General features: G+C 45.1%; 1 protein-coding gene across 1 annotated transcript in view; it reads right to left on the bottom strand.

Moving 5' to 3' along the window:
- Nucleotides 1-19,298, bottom strand: part of LOC130256962 (multiple epidermal growth factor-like domains protein 6) — a 191,591-nt gene that overhangs the window by 32,957 nt on the left and 139,336 nt on the right. The window contains exons 11-21 of the mRNA XM_056499137.1: nucleotides 19,127-19,249; nucleotides 18,173-18,295; nucleotides 17,072-17,224; nucleotides 14,745-14,876; nucleotides 12,113-12,241; nucleotides 11,343-11,471; nucleotides 10,087-10,221; nucleotides 8,986-9,120; nucleotides 8,428-8,553; nucleotides 7,977-8,108; nucleotides 2,434-2,562 (exon numbers count right to left, since the gene is read on the bottom strand). Coding sequence (XP_056355112.1) covers nucleotides 2,434-2,562; nucleotides 7,977-8,108; nucleotides 8,428-8,553; nucleotides 8,986-9,120; nucleotides 10,087-10,221; nucleotides 11,343-11,471; nucleotides 12,113-12,241; nucleotides 14,745-14,876; nucleotides 17,072-17,224; nucleotides 18,173-18,295; nucleotides 19,127-19,249 — 1,446 coding nt within the window. The remainder of the gene's footprint in view (nucleotides 1-2,433; nucleotides 2,563-7,976; nucleotides 8,109-8,427; nucleotides 8,554-8,985; nucleotides 9,121-10,086; nucleotides 10,222-11,342; nucleotides 11,472-12,112; nucleotides 12,242-14,744; nucleotides 14,877-17,071; nucleotides 17,225-18,172; nucleotides 18,296-19,126; nucleotides 19,250-19,298) is intronic.

The raw sequence follows: 19,298 nt of genomic DNA, 5'->3' as shown, positions 1-19,298 counted from the left end.
CCACAGCACAACTGCAGAGGCAGCAGTACCACTGAGTGGTACCAGATGAAGAGCAGCTGATCAAAGGTGACTCAGGGCAGAGCAGAACTGAGATGCTGATGGACAGACAAAAGTACTTTGAAGAGTGTGAGGTCTTTTGTCAGCATCCTGTGGCTCAGAGCACATAGGTTCAGTCGGCTCCTGAATAATTCACAGCAAGGTCTCATGAAACAGCAGCCCTGGAGCAAAAGTGTCTCCTGCTATGGGTGAGCTTGGAAACTGTCCTGTGCTGGTGGGTGATGATGGGGCTTTGGTTGTTATCTGTGTTACTGACAGATGATATAGATAGACTGAGACTCAGCAAGGACTAAGATTACATTAACAATTCCAATTAATATTAATAAGACATTATGGAAATTTGTGGCAAATAAGCTGGGAAATGATCACTGAAGTGGTGTTTTGCAACAGGGCTCGTACCCTCTGAAGCCTTAATTCATACTGAGGGCAGCAAATTAATGAAAAGAAACAGCAGCTTCCCACCAAAATTGGAAAAGCTTTCCCCAAATGAAAACTAAAAATTAGAAGGCAAATTTTTGGATTTCTGCAGCTTCAGCTTGAATCCAGATCCCGTGCTGCCACAAAGCAAAATACCAAAAGCAACAACTGTAGGTTCAAACACCATCACTGTGCAGGGGTGATATTAACTATTAATATCAATCAAAATCAGATTTTGTAAGGGACTGCCTTCTCTGAGGACTTTGAAGGCTGCAAAAGTCTCAGTTCCAACATTTCTGTGATGATGGAGAAGTCCTTCCCAGCCACGGGCTGAGGCATCAGCAGCATGTTTGAAGTCCAAGGCGACCCTGCAGCGCCAGGGCTCATTGTGAGTTTCTGCCTGCAAGGCACAGAGCCTGGCCAACGTGGGTGGATTGCCAAGAGGACAGCAAAAAGCACATCCCTGCCAGAAGGAAACCCTGCCAGTCTCCCAGTCACCGAAACAGAAGCGCTGCAGCTCCTCCGAGAGAAGGTGCCAGGAAGGTTCTACCAAGGGCAAACCACCCACATGTTCTCCTCCCTCGGCGTCTTCTGGAAGCTGCCAAACTGTTCTGGTTAAAACTTCCCAAGTTAAGAGGTAACCCAGGTCAGCTGAGAGCAAACACTGCTTCTTGAGAGAAAACACGTGGAAAATGGTGTTTTACAAAGCACTACATTTCACTCTCCCCTCCACAATCTTCTTTCAGGAATTAAAAAAAAAGATAAAAATGTCCAGCATGACTGACTTGGATGCTGAGATTTGTTCTTTTTTTTTTTTTTTTTTTCCCCACCAGTAGAATCACCCAGTCTTCTCCATATTCCTCACACCTATTCTGGCAAAGGATATTTAGCCTCTTGGTTCCCATTATAATTCCTGCTGAAATGAAGAGATTTACACAACAACACAGATAATTGCCTCGTTTTTTTTTTCCAATAAAAATGCAGTAAGTTAATAAATACAGAGGATTTAGGAAAACAGATTTCAGCTAAATTATATTAAAAAGGGACATAGTGGAGATACCATAAATTATGAGGTGCAATTCGCAGCAGAACCTTGGAAAGAATATTTCTTTTGTAAAAGAGTGCCTGGTAAGAATGAGAGGAAAACAACAAACAATATCAACTCCAACCAGTGGGAGCCTTGCCACTTTCCTGGCCAGGCTGTGGAGCATCTTCCTTCCCATGAGAGGGCAGCAGCTGCCTGTGAGTGCTGCCACTTCCCTCCATCCTCGCTGCTGAAACTGGCTGATAAAGCTGCTTTCCATGCAAAATAGGTGTGACTTCGGTTGAAGTACCACAATTTGCAGAATATAAAATCACCCAGACTTAACTTTCACAGTGCTCTGTTGTTTCTCTTGTATTTTTATACAAAAAAAATCTGCGAAATGATGCAGCTCGACAGCAACCTCCTGTGATAATGCCACAGACTGACTCACCATAATGTAGCTAAAGAATCCAGTCCAACTTTCCCAACACTTTACCAAATGACTAGGTAATAGAAGATTAGATAGAATGGGATGGATTTACTTAAGTTAGAAGTGAATCTGTTCTTAAAGAGTTCCATGGGGACGATGCACACATCCATGTTTTTCTCGGGATCGCTTCAGGGAGGCACTAGAAACAAGCAAGTGTGAGGCTGAACAAGCATCTCCCTGCTCAGTGCTCAAATAGAGGGACTCTGCTTCATAAAGATGTGATACAACAGAAGCCTTAAGCATCTGTCTAATTTTAACCATGTGAAAACACGTGCCCAACATTTGGCACCCAGCACGATGCTCTGCTCAGTTAGGAGGGGAGTTCACATTTCTGCATCAGCTTCCAATAAAGTTCAATGGTTCATTTAGATCCAATGCTGTCAGCTGTAAAACCTGCTCTCTGAATTCTCCATGAATCCTGAAGGGACCAGGGGAGCAGCAGTACCTCTCTCACAAAAGGTTCCTGTCCAGCCCTCCGTGCAGGTGCAGGCTCCGCTGACGTGGTCGCAGGCAGCTCCGTTCTGGCACTGACAGCTGGACTCACAGCCTGGGCCAAAGCTCCCCTCAGGACACCCTGCAGCACAGGAGTCACAACCAGGTGATGGGTTAATGCCAGAGCACATAAGGGATCAATAGGGAATTTTTACATACTTGGGAAATCTGACAATTTCCAAAAAAATCAAGCCGTAAAGGTAACGGCTTAAAACTAAGATTTGAGTGCTCCCCTTGAGGTTCAGGTAAGTTGGGCTACACTTAAGATCTGTTTTAGAAAAATTCCAGAGTGCTGAAAGACTAAATTCTGTACAGAAAATGAACATCTCCTATTGCAAAGCCTAAGACTTCACAGGTTCTGCATGATGACACTTTGCCCACTGGTCTGGAGTTGCTTATGTGCACATCTCCTCCGAGACTTCATCAGCTGGGAGGGGAGAAGCTCCCCCGTTTTCCTGCAAATCCTCTTTCCCCAGAAAGCTGGAGAAAATACAAAATGTGTTGGTTGCCTTCACAAAGCTCCAAACTAAATGCTGCACACTTTGCTTTCATGCTCTGCTTTGAAAAATTCAAGTGAAAACATTACATCTGGGGGACAGATTAACAATGACATTTCCACAGCAGTTAATGTGAGGAGTTTTAAAAGATTTGCGTGGTACTCACCATCAGAAGAAAGAAAACATTTGAGAATGAAAATAATTTCTTCCAGGATTATAGGAAAATCAATTAAGAACAGGGCCAGTTGCCTAATTCACATTGGATATTTTGGACAGGCTGAAACACAGAGATAGACTTGGCTAAATACAATATTACAGGGCCTCTACTTATGTGTGAAGGTCTTGTGAACATCTCTCTAAATGAGTTATGGAGATTATTGCCAGACCTCTTCTAGAAGCCCATGATTTTAGCATTTACAGCAACAAAGTGATTTTCAGACAATCTGGAAGGAATCAGAGAGAACAGAAAACGAAGAGTCCTTGAAGACATTTCCATGTCTGGAATAGGGGGGTGGGTTTGGTGTTGTTTGTTTGGTGCCATGGGTGGGCAGTGATTGGAGCTGGCATGAATTCAGGTGCTCCCGCAGCTCAGTGACTGCCAACTGTGTCTTACAGAGGAGCTGGGATGGGAGATGGGAGATGAGCAAGGTGCTTTAAGTATTTCTTTGCTTTCAAAGAGTCAAAAAATGGGACATTGTTTAAAGAGGAATACGTTAGAATATATTTTTTTGCACTTACAGGTGAAATCCCTTCCTCTTCCCAAAGCTGCACATCACTGTTTAACACAGAGGTGCACTTGTGTCTTAAAAGCTTCTCCATGTTTCATTTTCAGGTGAAATTTCAGCCAGAGGATCTGTGCAAGGGAAATGGTGCTGCAGTGCAGCAGGCTCTCAGCAGAGCTCCCTTCAGGCCCACGGTGTTTAGCCCAGAGCTGAGGCTTTTCAAGGTGATGGCAAAGGGTCAGAGCACTTCACAAATGATTTCACAGTCCAGAGCACAGGGAATCTGCCCCTGCTCCAGCAGGCACAGGCGGCTGTGATGCGTGTCAGGATCCAGCCACCCCGACAGAGAACCTGAGCTCCTGCCAGGGGAAAGAGCCCAACCTGCAGGGAGAGGGTAGGGATGCCTGGGGAGCAGAGAAAATATCCAGGGATAGTGAAGATTTCACCTCCAAGGCAGCATGAAATTATGGGGAGAATTCTGGTTTTCATAACGTGCATGCATGCACACACACATACGTGGAATTTTAAACATATATATACAGACACACACAAAAGAGAGTAAAAAGCAGACTAAATAGAACAGAAAGCCCACAGGAAGAACTTTAGGGACTGAAAGATGTTTTGTCAGTGGTGATGGTTTCACTGATTCCCTTCCCAGCGAGGATTACAAGCAGCTCTTTGGCCACTCTCTCTCTGCAGAGATGCTATTTTGAGAGAGATCAAGAGGGAAAGAGAAGCAGAGCTGGCAGCTCCTTCTCTGGGAGCTGGTCCTCCCCACAGTGTCCTTCCACTCCCTCTGTGCCAACAGCAACAAGGGCTGCAAGATCAACTTTCCAGGCTTTCTTGTCTTAGGTCACGGTTCCAGATTAATTGTTCTGACATTTCTGTGTGACACCAGCAGTTAATCCTGCCCACGCTACTGAGACTCTGGTAGCTACATCTGTGCTACTGTAAGATTGTTAAACTAGTAGATAAAATGTTTATTTTATTTAACAACATCAATATAATCAATAATAATAGTAATAGCAGCTTAACTACGCAACTTACTGCCACAAGATGAAGTGGATTCCAAACGCTTGCATGAAATGAAAAAGAAAATAGGCACATTAATTGGAAAAAAAATCAAATAATATTAAATACAGAGATATTGCTTCTGTCTCAAGAAGCTCCTGAATTAGAAATTGATGATACCTGGGGAGACATGTGAGGAACTGACTATGAGCCTGTTTTCATATGCTTGAAGCATCTGCTACTGACCTCAGTTAGAAGTGAGTGTTAAAATGAGGGTCATGGGCCTCTGATAAGCCTATTGCACATTTTTGTTGTTAATAAATACAGGACTCAAAAAATTCCTGGTTTTTCTTCTGTTATGTACACGTGAAGTATTTCTATATACCTGACCTGAAACAGAGATTTAGTTAGGGTAACTGCTGCCCTAAAACTGAATAAAACAAACCAATACAGAAACTCTTAGGCCACAACCCAAATATGCACCAATCCTGTCCTCCTCACAAGATCCTACCATTAAAAATAGCTGCTGGGTCCAAAACAAGGCTGAAAATACCTTTTCTGGAAACCAAATTAGGGAAACATCTAACCCTGGTGAAACGCGAGAGCGCAGCGTGGGGCAGGAACAGCCTGGGAGTGTTCCTGCAAGGAATGACCAGGAAAACACAACTTCCAGAGCTGGGGAGTGGGACTGCATGTGCTGGGGAGCTGAGCATTTACAGATCTGGCAGTGCTGCTGTGGATCCTGGCTGGCAGGAGCAGCTGCCCGTGGCTGGGTCACAGCCCCAGCCCCAGCGACCACTGCTGCAGGCTGCCAAGGGAAAAGGGTCACATCCTGAGCCCTGCTGCACTTCCACTTGGCAGAACACAGAATACACAACATGGTACAGGACTAAACTCCCAGTGTGAATCGTGGAAATAAAGATCAGTTTTGCAGCTCTGTTTAAGCTGGACGCAGGCAGATATTATCCCATCCACATAAAACTAATAATTCATAGTCATAAAACTAATCATTCCTAAGCTGGGCCAAGGGAAATATAGGTTAGATGTTAGGAAAAAGTTTTTTTACTGAAAAAGTGATCAAGTACTGGAATCATCTGCCTGGGGAGGTGGTGGAATCACCATCCCTGGATGTGTTTAGAAAAAGATTGGATGTGGCACTCAGTGTTAGGGTGTTAGGGCATGGGTGAACTCAATGATCTTAAAGGTCTCTTCCAACCTAGTGATTCTGTGAATCCACACCCATCAGCCACAAATCTATAATTCCATGGAAATAAAATATCATCTATTGACTCACTCAACAAAAATCTGCATAACCAGACAGTTAATGGGTTTAAGCAGACAGATTTGGGAGCACTCTCCTTGCTTTCCCCAAAATACTGGGAAATGCAGCACGGACACAAAGGAAATCTCACAATGTTTTTAAAAGCAACTTACTGCTTTCATCCTAAAATCACATAGCACTGACACAATTACAACAATGTACCACAGCATCTCCTTTCTTTCAAGTAAAGGATGAAGATGAAAGTGCCAATTAGGGCAACAGAAACCTGGTTTTGGAGTTGGGAATCTGTTTAATGCTTGGTCTGCAATAGCTGGAAGCTGCCTCACCGACATACCACTGCAAAACAATTTTTCTCAGATCTTATGCTGAATAGAAATAAAAGCTTTCCTTTGTCATGGTATCTCAATTCTCTAGACGGCCCAGGGAGTCATGAAAAGCCATCTCAGTGGCTCTACACGCTACCAACTTGATTTTTAAAATATGTATACGGGTGGAAACTTCAGATTTTCCCAGCCTTTTCTTCAGTACAGAGCCCAAGAAATCAGGTGCAGAACTTGCTGCTGTCAACACTGCCAACTAAATGATTTTATGTGTTTAAGACCAAGTTTAGAAAGAGGTTTGTCTTCTGTTGGCTTTTTGCAAGAGGCATCACAATGAATCAAACAGAAGAGATGTGTCACAGGAAAAGGGAGGAATCAAGCAGGATGGCTTCACATTTATATGGTGCCATCCAAAAAGGGCAAATCTACTCTCTCACACAGCCACCAATATGGAGAGCGATGCTAAAGTCAACAGAAGGATGCTCTGCTCTTCCAGAGAACAGAATTTTTCACAGCATTTATATTCCCAAGTTAAAAAGTGACCTTTAGACACACGACTCTACATGCCACTCACTTGTTGAATAAATCTCCCCCAAACAAAATGAGAAATGGAGAATTAATCTCAAAACTAATCTGCACTGAAAATGAAAAACAAAACTGTCTGTCAGTCAAAATGCTGACGGGACAGATGGTATTGGGCAAAGGGATCCATAGTGTTGAAATAAGAGCTTATATCAATACTTTGTGCTTCATCAGCCATCTATTTCATGCTTTGAACCTGGATAATTAAGGATTAAAACCACCCAGGCTGTGCAAACCCACAAACACGCCATTTCAGAAGCAGTAAGATTAGCAAAACTATATTAAAAAACTGTAATAAACTAAAAGCAAACAGAGCTGGTTCCTCCAGGTGCAGCCCTGGGGAGCCCCTGAGTGCTCTGACTTACTTTCTGCAGTGGTGGCCAGTCCAGCCCAGGGCTGAGTCCTGGAATGTGGGAACAGCTTGAGTGACTTTGGGTACTCCTGTGCACCAGGCTGCTTCCTCAGAGGAGGAAAACCTTCCCCAAAAGCCATTTTGTGACTAATGAATTAAAAATGTGCCACCATCAAGGTCTTGCACCAAGCAGAGCTGTCCTGAGAGCCTCTGTGCAGCTCAACAGCCACACTCAAGCAGCTTTTTAACACCCAGAGGCTGAAGAGCAGCACAGAACTGCTCCTTGAATGAATTCCCATGGCTGCAGGGATACTGATACTGCTCCCTCATCTTCAGTATTATTTAATCCTAAATGATCTACACCAAGGAGTGCGGCTGCAAACATAACTCAAGATTGATGCCCTGTGGACCAGCTGCTCACACCTCTTGCCAAACAGCCAGGATTACACTACCAGTGCTGTGGCTGTATTTCCAAGAGCAGCTTGCCATAAATTAGGTCTAATGATAACATCCATTTGGGATGCAGCTTAGCTGATCACGTGCCTTTATCTGCAACCTCCTCCCACAAATAATGTCAAATCCAACCTGGGGAATTCCTGGAGATGAAGGGCACTTAATCTCAGATCAGCACGTTTTATCTCACAAAAGAATAAGAGGGCAGAAATCAAACCACAACCTGAATTTTCAATCTGACTTTCTTTTCGTGGGGAAGGCTGAGGCAAGGACTTACTGGCAGAGCAGGATGGCCCAGTGAAGCCAGGGGGACAGTCACAGGCTCCAGTTTCCCTGTTGCACTGTCCCCCATTGGCGCAGGGCTCGCAGGAGTTCTGGCAGTCTGGTCCCCACTGGCCATCTGGGCAATCTGGAGAAAAAGCACATGAGTGTAACCAGTGCCATTTTCTGTTTCAGGACAGTTACATATTTCTGCTGTCGCCCTGAAAATTTTAAAAATAATACTAAAACTGAGCCAAATTGTTAAATTACCTCTACAGACCTACATCCCTGTTAGCCCTGCCAGTAAACTGCAGCACACAAAAACACAGCTAAAGAGAGACCAAAGGCTCTCTCCCAATTTCCATCACAGTTTGTCTGTTTATTGGTTTGGAAAAAAGCAAAATTCTACCTCTTCTCACATCTTCCAAAGCCAGGCACTCCCTACCTTGGTCCAGCACCTCACACACCTTGCTCACACGAGGCACCAGTCTTCCCAGCTGGGCAAACACACTGCCCTGTCTTCGGATCACACGGGGCTCCTCCACAGCTGCACCTCTGCCTGCAGCCCACCCCGAAGCTGCCAGGCTGGCAGGCTGCACAAAAAAACCCCAAAGTCATGGTTAGGAGCATTTTGAAGACATTAGGAGGCACCACAGCCACCAATTTTAAACGGAGCTGTGCTGGCAGAAGTGATCAATGTTAGCATTAGTGTCTGAGCAACTGGTGGTCTGAAATCAACTGCAAAATCTGTGCCTGAAGCTTTAAAAGCAACTGTTGTTATCTGGATAAATGTTAGTTTGGGTAACTGGCCTCAGCCTTGTGCCTTGACCTTTGCAGGGAGAGAGAGGCAGAGCCAGCCTTTGCCAGGCTCCAAATATCAGTCTGGTTTCAGTGGGGAACTGCCAACTCCTATCAACAGCAAATGTACCCATTTATCTGCAACTTCTATATCTGAAGCTAAGCTTCCTGAATAAGCTTTCCCATCCCAAGTGTGTCTCCCAGGGAAAGATGCAGTGAGTACCTACACAAATGGCATTTTTCTCCATGAAACCCAGCTGGACACGGATGTTTGCAGGCTCCTGTCTCAGGATCACACAGAACATCAGGAGGACAGCTGCACCTCAGTTTGCAACCAGCCCCATAAAACCCCGGGGTGCACTCTGGAAATAGAAGCAGATACAGAACATGTATAAGAAAAAGGAAAAGTTAAGCAAAGTGAACAAAAATCAGAAAATAATTTGGCAGAAACCTGCAGAGAATATATTATAATGTACATTTTAGAGGTGTTGTTAACAAAATGTAAATACTTAATAAATGCTTACACTTCAAAGAGGTTACTGCTTAAATATAACCCAGAAAGAGAGTGGCAGAATGCTTAGAGATTTTTTCAATTAGAATAACTGAGGATGTATTCAATTAAATACATAATGGAATTCTCTTCTTATATGTGTAAGTTCTTGGTGCACAGCCAGTGCTGGGCAAGGCACATTCCCTGTCAGAACTGAGCCCATCACCAAGAATGATAAAAATATTAAATATTGTCATTTTTGTTCTCCACCAAACCTACCAGAACTACTCCCATAAATCCAACACAGTTCTGTCTGGCCAGAGAAAAATCTGAAGGGAGAGTCTTTATTGTGTTACTCCACTGCTGTCTGGAAAGGGCTACTGAGACATGCAAACATGAATATAGGATACAATTCTCTTTGAACTATCCCCAAAAACTACAAAGAGTAAGTTGAATTCAAAGTGCTGCAAATCTGAAGGCAAAGCAGCATTACTGAACCTGTTTACAAATCACCCCACTGCCAGACAACACAGATTTTGCCACTTATTTATTGACTGTGTCAAAACCGCACAGAAACGAAAACTCACATGATCTTAATTATTTAAGGTTGTATTATTTGGGTTCTGGATTTCTGTTGTTATTTGACCAGGCTAAAACTCCTCCAGTTCTTAATCTCTATTCCCTTCAATAACCCTAGCAGGGTTAAAACCCCACAAAACCATTAGCAGGATATGAATACATGAACGGCAGCAGCCAAACAAAGCAGAGGGGCGGAAGAAGGAGGTGTTAGCAGGACAGAGGAAGCAGCAGAGGTGGGGGAGCTGGCTGTGTGTGGTACCTTTCTGACACTTTGTGCCGTGGTAGCCGGGCTGGCAGGTGCAGGAGCCGTTCCTGGGGCTGCACTCCAGCGTGTGCTCCTTCACACACTGGCACTCCTCCGAGCAGCCCGCGCCGAACGCCCACCTGGGACAGGCTGCAGCCACGAGAAAGGCAAGCATCAGCTCGGTAATTTTGCAGAGCTGGCTGAAATTGCACACTGCTGCAGAATGCAACTGCTGCAAGAAGCAAAAGCTCTGTTCTGCTTTCAGCAAGTACATCCCCCGTTCCTACAGCAGCACCTGTTCATGTGTGGGTGGGTAAAAGAAGAGTTTACATGATTCCTGTGTTAGGTCATTCATTCCATGTCAAGCAATATGTGGTGAATGCAGGAACCAGAAACATTTCAAAGCAAACTCAGCTGATTTTCCGAACAAAAAAAAAGTTGGGCGCACTCCAAGACAAAAGCTTTCATAACAAAACTGAAAACAAAACACAAAAGATTTCTGATCATGCACAGATTTTACAAACAAAAATTTAAGTACAAAGAAACTCCATCATCTTTTTTGCAATGTTTTTGCTTTAATTCTTTTTATTCCATCTAATGTCTGATCCTCAACCTGTCCCAGCCAGCCCTGCTCCCCAGCTCCCACTCCAACTCATCAGCAGGCACTAACCAGCTCCAAACAGATTCCAGCCTCAGCAATAGCCTAATGTTAACCTGCCCACCCCACCTATAGTCCTCACCTTCGAGCATCAGTAAATCTCAGTCTTTATGGCAAAGATTAATCAGTAGAGGAAAAGATTAATGAAGCTTCTGGGGCTTCATGGCACATCTCAAAAGTCCTGTTCTCCTGCTACTCCTAGCCCATTGCAGAACTCAAAGTCTTGCTCATTATGTCATAAAATGGTTTGGGTTGGAAGGTCCCATAAAACCATCTCAATCCATCCCCCTGCCACGGGCAGAGACACTTTCCACTATCCCAGGTTGCCCAAAGCTCCATCCAGCCTGGCCTTGGACACTCCCAGGGATGGGGCAGCCACAGCTCCTCAGTGCCAGGGCCTCCCCACCCTCACAGCAAAGAACATTTTTCTAACATCTAAGCTAAATCTCTACTCTTTCAGTAAATCCATTCCTCCTTGTCCTAGCACTGCCTGACTGTGTGAGAAGTCACTCTTTTTCCTTTCTGCCAGCTCCCCTTTACGTGATGTGGAATCTTTTACAGAATATTACATTGTGCACACACTAAAGAGATCCAAAAAACTCCAGGGACTTACTGAGGTGGCAGAAGCGGCCGTAGAGCCCGGGGTCACACAGGCAGGCTCCGTACAGTCTGTGGCAGTGGCCATTGTTGGCACAGTTGCATGGTTTGTTGCAGTTCTTCCCAAAGAAACCTTTTGGGCAGCCTTTGGAGTGCACAAACACAGGAAGGCATCAGTGGTTCCAGGTCAAAGCCCCAGCCCCAAAGTGGTTTGTGGCAGCCTCGCCAGCCAGGGGTTTCCTCACCCTCTGTTCTGCTCATTATTTAAAATAAAGGAGGAAGGGTGGTGTCCTAGGTTACAATGTAAAGATGTGCCCTGAAGTATGTATTCTATCACCATCTATTAAGAACCAGGTGGGGCAGTGTTCTTTATCTTTCCCACAATCCATCTTTCCTCCGGGGAGATATCTCCTGTTAATGGGCCATGGAGTCCCAGTGCATGACTGATAAAATTCCATCATCCCACTGGGAGATGATGCTCCACCCAGGGGGAGGAGCCAAGCCTTTCCTACCTAGATAAAAACCCTTCCCCACTGGTTTCCAGAGGACAAGAGCTACCAGACCTTTCTTTGGGATCACTATTTTAACACGACCACTTCATCTGGACTGGTACCACCACCCAAACTAGCGGGGTGTCAGGTTGTATTCTGATTCTGTCCGTGGTTTTCTTTTGTACTATTGCATGTATTTTATTTTTTTCCCTATTAAATTGTTTCTCTGACTTGGAGTCTCTCTGGTTTTGCTTCCAAAGCAGCACAAGGGGCTGAGGCAGAGCTGGAGCCGTACCATCCTCGCAGAGCTGTCCCAGCACACCGGGGGGACAGTGGCACTGCCCCGTGCCGGGGTCACACGAGCCTCCATTCTGGCACTGGCAGACACCGGCACATCCCCTGCCAAACGTCCCGGGGGGACAGGCTGTGGAGAGAGCAGGAGAGTGAGCACACCGAGACAGCCTTCTCCCCTGCTGGAAAGTACAAAACACAGCTTTGGTTGTTGAGAAGGGCAGCAAGGCTGGTGAAGGGTCTGGGGCATCAGTCCTGTGAGGAGTGACTGGGGGAGCTGGGGGTGTTCAGCCTGGAAAACTCATGGGAGACCTCATTGCTCTCCACAACTCCCTGAGAGGAGGGGGTGTAGCCAGGTGGGGGTCAATCTCCTCTCCCTGGCAACCAGCAATAGGACAAGAGGACAGACATAGCCTTAAGTTGCACCAGGGGAGGTTCAGGTTGGACATCAGTGACATTTCCTCACAGAAAGGGAGATTGGGCACTGGAATGAGCTGCCCTGGTGAGAAGTGGAGTCACTGTCCCTGGAGGTGTTTAAGGAAAGACTGGATGTGGCACTCAGTGCCATGGTCAGTCTGACAAGGTTGGACCCAATCTCAAAGGTCTTCTCCAGCCTAATTGATTCTGTGATTCTGTAAAAACTGAGCAAAGAGAGAGTCCTTTTAGTTGAGCAGGCTCTAAACAAAGTTATATTCTTCTATAAAGCACAACCACCTGATACTTACTAGGACATCTCAAAGGACACTGAATTAACCAAGCTTTGGGAAGTACTACCATGTATCCAACCCTCTCCTGTACATGCCTTCCTTCCCCCAAAGCACAGGCTCAAAAACCATTGCCTGCCAAGTCTGAAGCTTAAACATCAGAGGGCAGCTTTGAATATTTGCAGAAAAATATTTCAAACTTTCTTTTTTCTCTCCCAAATGCTATCACAAAAATAATATCTTGTTTTTCAAACATAGTTTCTGAAACTCCCCAGGTAATCATGGCAGCAATGGATCCACAACAGCAAAAACAAACTGTGAGATGAAGCCTCGCTCTGCTGTTTGCAGCCTGAGCTGGCTGAGTGAATACAGTTGCTGGAGTCATCTGACTTCACTGACATTTTATCAATGTACATTAAGAAAGTTGACATTTCACATCAATTTCCATTCGGCTTCTTTGGTGCATTATTAGAGAAATTTAGTTCCAGTTTTCTCCACTGTTTTTTAGCTTACCCTAAACCTGCTTACCTTAAACCCATGAATTGTGCTAAATATTAAAAAATGCAAGAGAAAAGAGTGAAAGCAATCACATATGACTAATTCATACAGATTAGATATTGTATTTATCACTGTCCCTGCTGATTCCATCAGACAGCAGGTTTAGCTCAATAACACAGTCCTATTAAAGTTCTTTAAATTCCAGAGCTGAATTCCATTAGACTACATGCATGGATATCTAGTGCAAATATACATCATAAATGTTATTATTTATGAAACCAACTAAAGAGTTTGGATACTGCCTTGAAATTTTTATAATCTATCCTGAACTACCAGCACACCAGGGATAGAAGTAAGAATATCCTCACTTGATATATGGAACTTAGACAGGCTGGAAATTATCATTTTAATCCTCACATTCCTATTCTCTTGGCTGCCCCCAGTGTTTACAGACCAACCTCACCATCAGTCTCCCAAAATAATCACGGGCAGACTGTTGGTTTCAATCATTCCCTTGATTTTTCTACATATCTGTCCATGTGATGACATCCCCTAAACAATCTTGATGGCAATTAACCTGAAGAGTGCTGTCTACTGATGTCAAGTAATAAATTTTCATCGACTTTTTGTCTCACCAGTGACAGCAAAGACTTTCTGAGAATGATGGGCCATCATATCACACACCACGAAACGGAGGGACCCATCTCAAACAGGAAATCTGCTCTGTGATGTCTCAGACAAGCAGCAGACAAGTTTTGCCAAACTGCAGATGAAGAACAGCACATCAAGAAATCACCACTCTCTTTCCAATGGGTTTTGACACATGCTTCTGAATCAGAAAGATCTTCTGCCAGGAAACAGGAGCAAGGAGAGTGAAAAGCTATTATAAAGGGCACTGACTTGGCAACAGAATTCTGAAAAATACCATTTCCAATATGAAGAATTAACTGTTTCAAGAAACAGATAATAAATGAAATTATAAGGAAAAAGAAATGGAAAACATAAGAAAAACTTTAAAAGGCAATGTCTTGGGGTGCTATAATGGAATAAGTCAAGTTTAGCATACATGTCCACCCAGACTGTGACACCAATTTCTGGGACAGACTTCTGGAAGTCACCAAGGCAGGTTGTGGAACAAAGCATGGCCAGCAAACTTCAGCAGCTTTTAGCAGCACAGTGAACAGGAATGAACAACAACCAAATCTTTAGGAGGGAGATGATTTTGTCCTGACCTTCACTGGAGTGCAGGGAGCTCTGTGTGCTGCGGCATCACCTACGGTTCCTATTTAATGAGCGCCACCACAATTAATTTGATTATGAGACAGCTGTGCTCCTTCAGGAGCTTCACAGACAAAAAGCACTAGAGGTGAGTCCCATTCCCCAGCTGCAGAGCCCCTGCAGGAGGATCACTCCCCTCCAAAGCCCCGTACTCACTCTCATTGCAGATGACACCAGCCCAGCCGGGCGCGCAGACGCAGCCGCTGCGCTCGCTGTTGCAGCTGCCCCCGTGCAGACAATCCTCACACCTCAGGCTGCAGTCCTGGCCAAACGTGTCACCCAGGCACACTGACAGCAGGGAAACACACAGGGCTGACTGAGCAGACAGATAAAAATGCTTCCACAGGCTCTTACCTGTTGAAAACCCCGCTGGTTTGGCACAAAAGGCAAAATGGGCATTCCTGACTCCAAGTAAAAGGAAAGCTGGGTGTTCAGCTGGAGTTTACTCCCCTAAATGCTGTAATTCTCCAGAAAAAAGCACTTCAAGCTATTTTTTAAAAGCAAGAGTTTGCCTTCAGAAGAAGTGAATTTGCACTTAATGCTTGATAACATTGTTTAATATAACTATAAGAATTTTTTGGGACTTTGCTTCTCTCCTTGCTAGGCTATCCCTGTTGTTTTACTGCAGTAAGTGAATGTAGTGTTACTTAAACACAGTTCAGTGATATTTTCAACCACATAATTTGAGTGTTCTAGGAAAAGAAAGCAAAATACACATTAATCATGTCTCTTCTCTTCATGGATATGTAGAATTTTATCTGGAAACCTGATATGAAAATGCATTTTTCCCTCTCCTTTCCCACCCTCCTTTTATCCCTTGCACCCTCATGTTCTCTTTGTGGGGTCTATTGAGACAGGCATGCAATATAAAGTGACTGACAAAATACTTCAGTGGCATTGAAGATCCCATCCACACAGTACAGAGCCTCCAAGGCTTTATGGCTGTGGCTGGAGGCTTTTTGGAAGGGGATTTTTAACAGCACCTGAAAGTGAGCTGGCAGCTTATTTCAGCCTACAGTAAGTCACAGGCTGGTTGCGTTTCACCAACAGTTTTCTGTGTTAGGCCAGATTTCCTCTAGGTCTGAGCACCCAACTGTTCCCTTTTCTGTAGCTGAACAAATGCCCAAGCTTTCAGGGACACTCAGAATCCCACTGCTCCCACTTGGAACAGGGTACAAACTCATACTTCAGGGGAAAAATACAGACCATCATTAAAAACATCATGCTTCCACCTTAAAGAGTCATTCAAGTTATAGAAAATATTTAATTACTTGCACCAGCTTACTGTTAAAACAAGCTTTTTTATAATTTAGATAGCAGCATAAAACCATGCCTGAAAATACAAGGAATAATTGCTATTTGGGAGGCAAAAGAACTTATTAAACCATTTAAAGCTCCTTTTCTCCATCGCCTTTTCACACAAACCACCGCATGCTGCAAAGCCTGAGCCTGAGAAAAACTGCAGTTGCTCAGCTGTGACTGATAACACCCAAATTTCTGTAGCTAAATATAAATAAAACATGCAAAAAGTGGTCAATAAATATTTGATTGTGGTTTCTAGGCCTGATAATTTTGCCTGTGGTTCTCTCATTTATCAGTTTCCCGGTTGGTTATCGGTGTCGTTGAGTCCGGCTGGATGCTGCGTGATTTGGGAGGGTCTTAACAGTTTTGTTCATAAAAATAAGTTAATTTTTTATTAAAGTCAAGACCAGCTCCTGATTTTTGCCTGTAGGGCACAGTCCTCAGACGGGTAATTATAGAGTTTATATAAAAATCACAGGACACACAAAGGAAAAAAACAAGAAATCCTCCCTGGTGATCCACCAGCACTCAGCACAAAGTGAAAACAGGGGTTCACCTCATAATACTCTTAAAATTGTGAAGTTTCCACCTTTGGGTGGAAAGATTGAATCATGCAAAGCTGCTCTGCACCCCCTCCTGTGGCAGTGGGTGCTCCTGTGCTGTTTGCCACCACTTGAGCTGAGCAGTACGTGGATGGGTTGGTGCTTTTCCCAGAGAATCAAGGGAAACCTGGATTTTCAGAGGATTGTTTTTAACACAGGCAAAACGCAAATATCTTAAACAAAAAGCCTCCAGTTGTTATAGGAGGGTTTGTAAACAGGGAGCCATGCTCCCAGCTGTAGGAGGAAGGAGTGTTTTGTTTCCCCAGGATTTAGGGCACTGCAGTAAGGCACGCCATCCTGTCACCCCTGGCACCATGAGCTCTGCCCCTGGGGCTCTGTGCAGACACCCTGTTCCCCAAGCACTGCCTGCTGTGCTGTTCCCTTTCCCCTGCCTCCCTCCCAGAGCATCCAGCAGCCTCCTGGCTCCTCAAACCTGTCCCATTTGGGATGGACCACCTGGAGCCGGGCAGGATGCAGGATTAACGCTCATCCCTCCTCCTGATGCTGACCCCCCAAATCCTGTCCCTGAATGATCCCCCCAGGCTGCTGGGCTGGCTCAGGGCTCTGCTGGTCACTCACCGACCCTGTGCACCAGGGTGAGCTCTCCTCGGGGGTCTCCATCCTCGGCCAGGGATCCCAGGGCGTAGTGGAGCAGCTGGGGGGGCCCTCGGAACTGCAGCCCTGGGGCTGCAGCGAGCCCTGCTGCCTCCTCTGCATCCACCTCCTCCACACCTAGGGCTGACAGACACACCCATCAGCTCCCCAGCCTGCCCCCTCAGCCCCTCATTTACACCTTTTTTAATTATTATGATGCCATTAGATGTGGCAGTCACATCTCTGCCCAGCACTCCCAGCCCAGGCATTGTCTCATCTGTATTTACAGAGTTTCTGCTACCCAAAAAAACAAAAAAGAAAAAAGGGGACACACCCTCCCTGCCCCATCTTTCCCTTTTCTTTCCTCTGGAAGAAAAAAAAAAAACAACTCTGCTGCCATAGAATCAAAATTAAATGAGGAGATTCATTTTCCTCACTTGAAGTTTGAGATTATTTTTAGTTAATGAAGGTCATTACTCTTGCTCGTTTTGGAGATGACAAATAGAAAGTGAGGCCGGCTATGCAATTTATTTTCAGAAACATTAAAATTTGAGCCTTAAAATGACGGGAAATCAGCTGGCTTTCTTTTTGGTGTTGGTTAGAATATCAAACTCTGGCTTAAGGTTTAGCAGTTGCTAAACTTGGTTATAAAATTGAGTTGCTGTGCTAAACTCTGGACTGGTTACACTGGCAGAAATCCAGAATAACGTCACTGACTAATGGAAAACTTGCCATGGTTGATCAAAGAAGAATCTGGCTACCTTTTTTTTTTCCACAGGATGTTAAACTTCATCAAACAGTGCAAGAAAACTGTCAAAATAGAATTTATTTCTAAACCAGGAGCTTTAGGTTTTCAAACACGTCCAGGGGATTTAAGTGCTCATGTGCCATTAATCTTTGGCAAAACCCATTCCTGGAGGATGAACTTGGATCCACACACTGCACGTAGCCATACCCTGGCCACGTTCAGAGATGGCTCAAGCTGGGCTCCCAAAATCCCAGGATTTGTGAAAACCCCCATTCCAAAATCACTTTTTAAATCAGTGGGAAGTGCTTAATGGCCCTCATGTTTTGAGAGGAACTCACCCACGCAGGCCCATCTGCTATCCCCAAGCCTGTAACCCTCCTTACAGGCACACTCGTACGACCCCAGGGAATTCACACAGAAATGGTCACAGTTGCCATTATCCAGGCCACATTCATCCACATCTAGAAAATCCAGACATAAATGGTGATTAGGAACAGGCACTTCTGCTTGGGGAGCCCATGCTGTGCCCAGCTGCATCTGACAAATCATTCTACACATATGAAAACACAATTTTTCTTACGTGTTTTGGGGCTCTGTTTCTCTCTGGTATTGGAGGTATGAAAACATTTCAGGGCAACAGGGAGCAGATTATCTCACTGATGTTTTTGTCTCGAGTGAAAACAGATGCTTTAAGCTGTTAAGATCAGCTGATCTTTCAGTTATTTTGAGGGCTCTTCTTTTGTGGAAGGAGTGTTTTAACACACATCAATATACAGTGTCCATGGAGAGGAGGGAGTTTTTCTCTGCTGGCTCATCTCCTACATCCCCACACTGGATGTTGGGTTATTCCTGCATTCCAGCCTCACAAAGTGGAAATTACATGTTTGTAAAACCTTATCAGCAAAGCTGGCATGGGGTCAGTGACTCTCATTAGGGCAGTGCTCACAAAGCCCTGCAAAGGGCTTCGACAGCATTTCTTCTACCCCGGGCTGTGATTAACCAGACCGAGCCACTGGTACCAAAGGACTTTTGACAAGGGCATGGAGTGATGCAGGACAAGTGGGAATGGCTTCAGGCTAAGAGAGGGAAGGTTCAGATTGGATATTAGGAGGGAATTCCTCCCTGTGAGGGTGGGGAAGCCCTGGTTGCCCAGATAAGCTGTGGCTGCCCCATCCCTGTATGTGTTCCAGGCCAGGCTGGATGGGACTTGGAGCAGCCTGGGGCAGTGGAAGGTGCCCCTGGCCGTGGCAGGGCTGGAGTGAGGTGGGTTTGAGCCCTGGCTCTGTGCTCACCGTCGCAGGAGCAGCCGTCGGCGCCGAGCTGGAACCCCGCCCTGCAGGCACACTCGTAGCCCCCCGAGTAGTTGATGCAGAACTGGGAGCAGCAGGACTCTCCAGTCTCACACTCATCCACCTCTGCAAGGAAAGGGCAGCACTCAGCCCCTGAGACAGCCCCTGCTGCTGG

Source organism: Oenanthe melanoleuca, chromosome 9 (genome assembly GCF_029582105.1).
Source record: "Oenanthe melanoleuca isolate GR-GAL-2019-014 chromosome 9, OMel1.0, whole genome shotgun sequence".
In the NCBI taxonomy this organism is placed as follows: Eukaryota; Metazoa; Chordata; class Aves; order Passeriformes; family Muscicapidae; genus Oenanthe; species Oenanthe melanoleuca.
The sequence above is the reverse complement of the archived record's forward strand: the minus strand, read 5'-3'. Positions and strand labels throughout refer to the sequence as shown.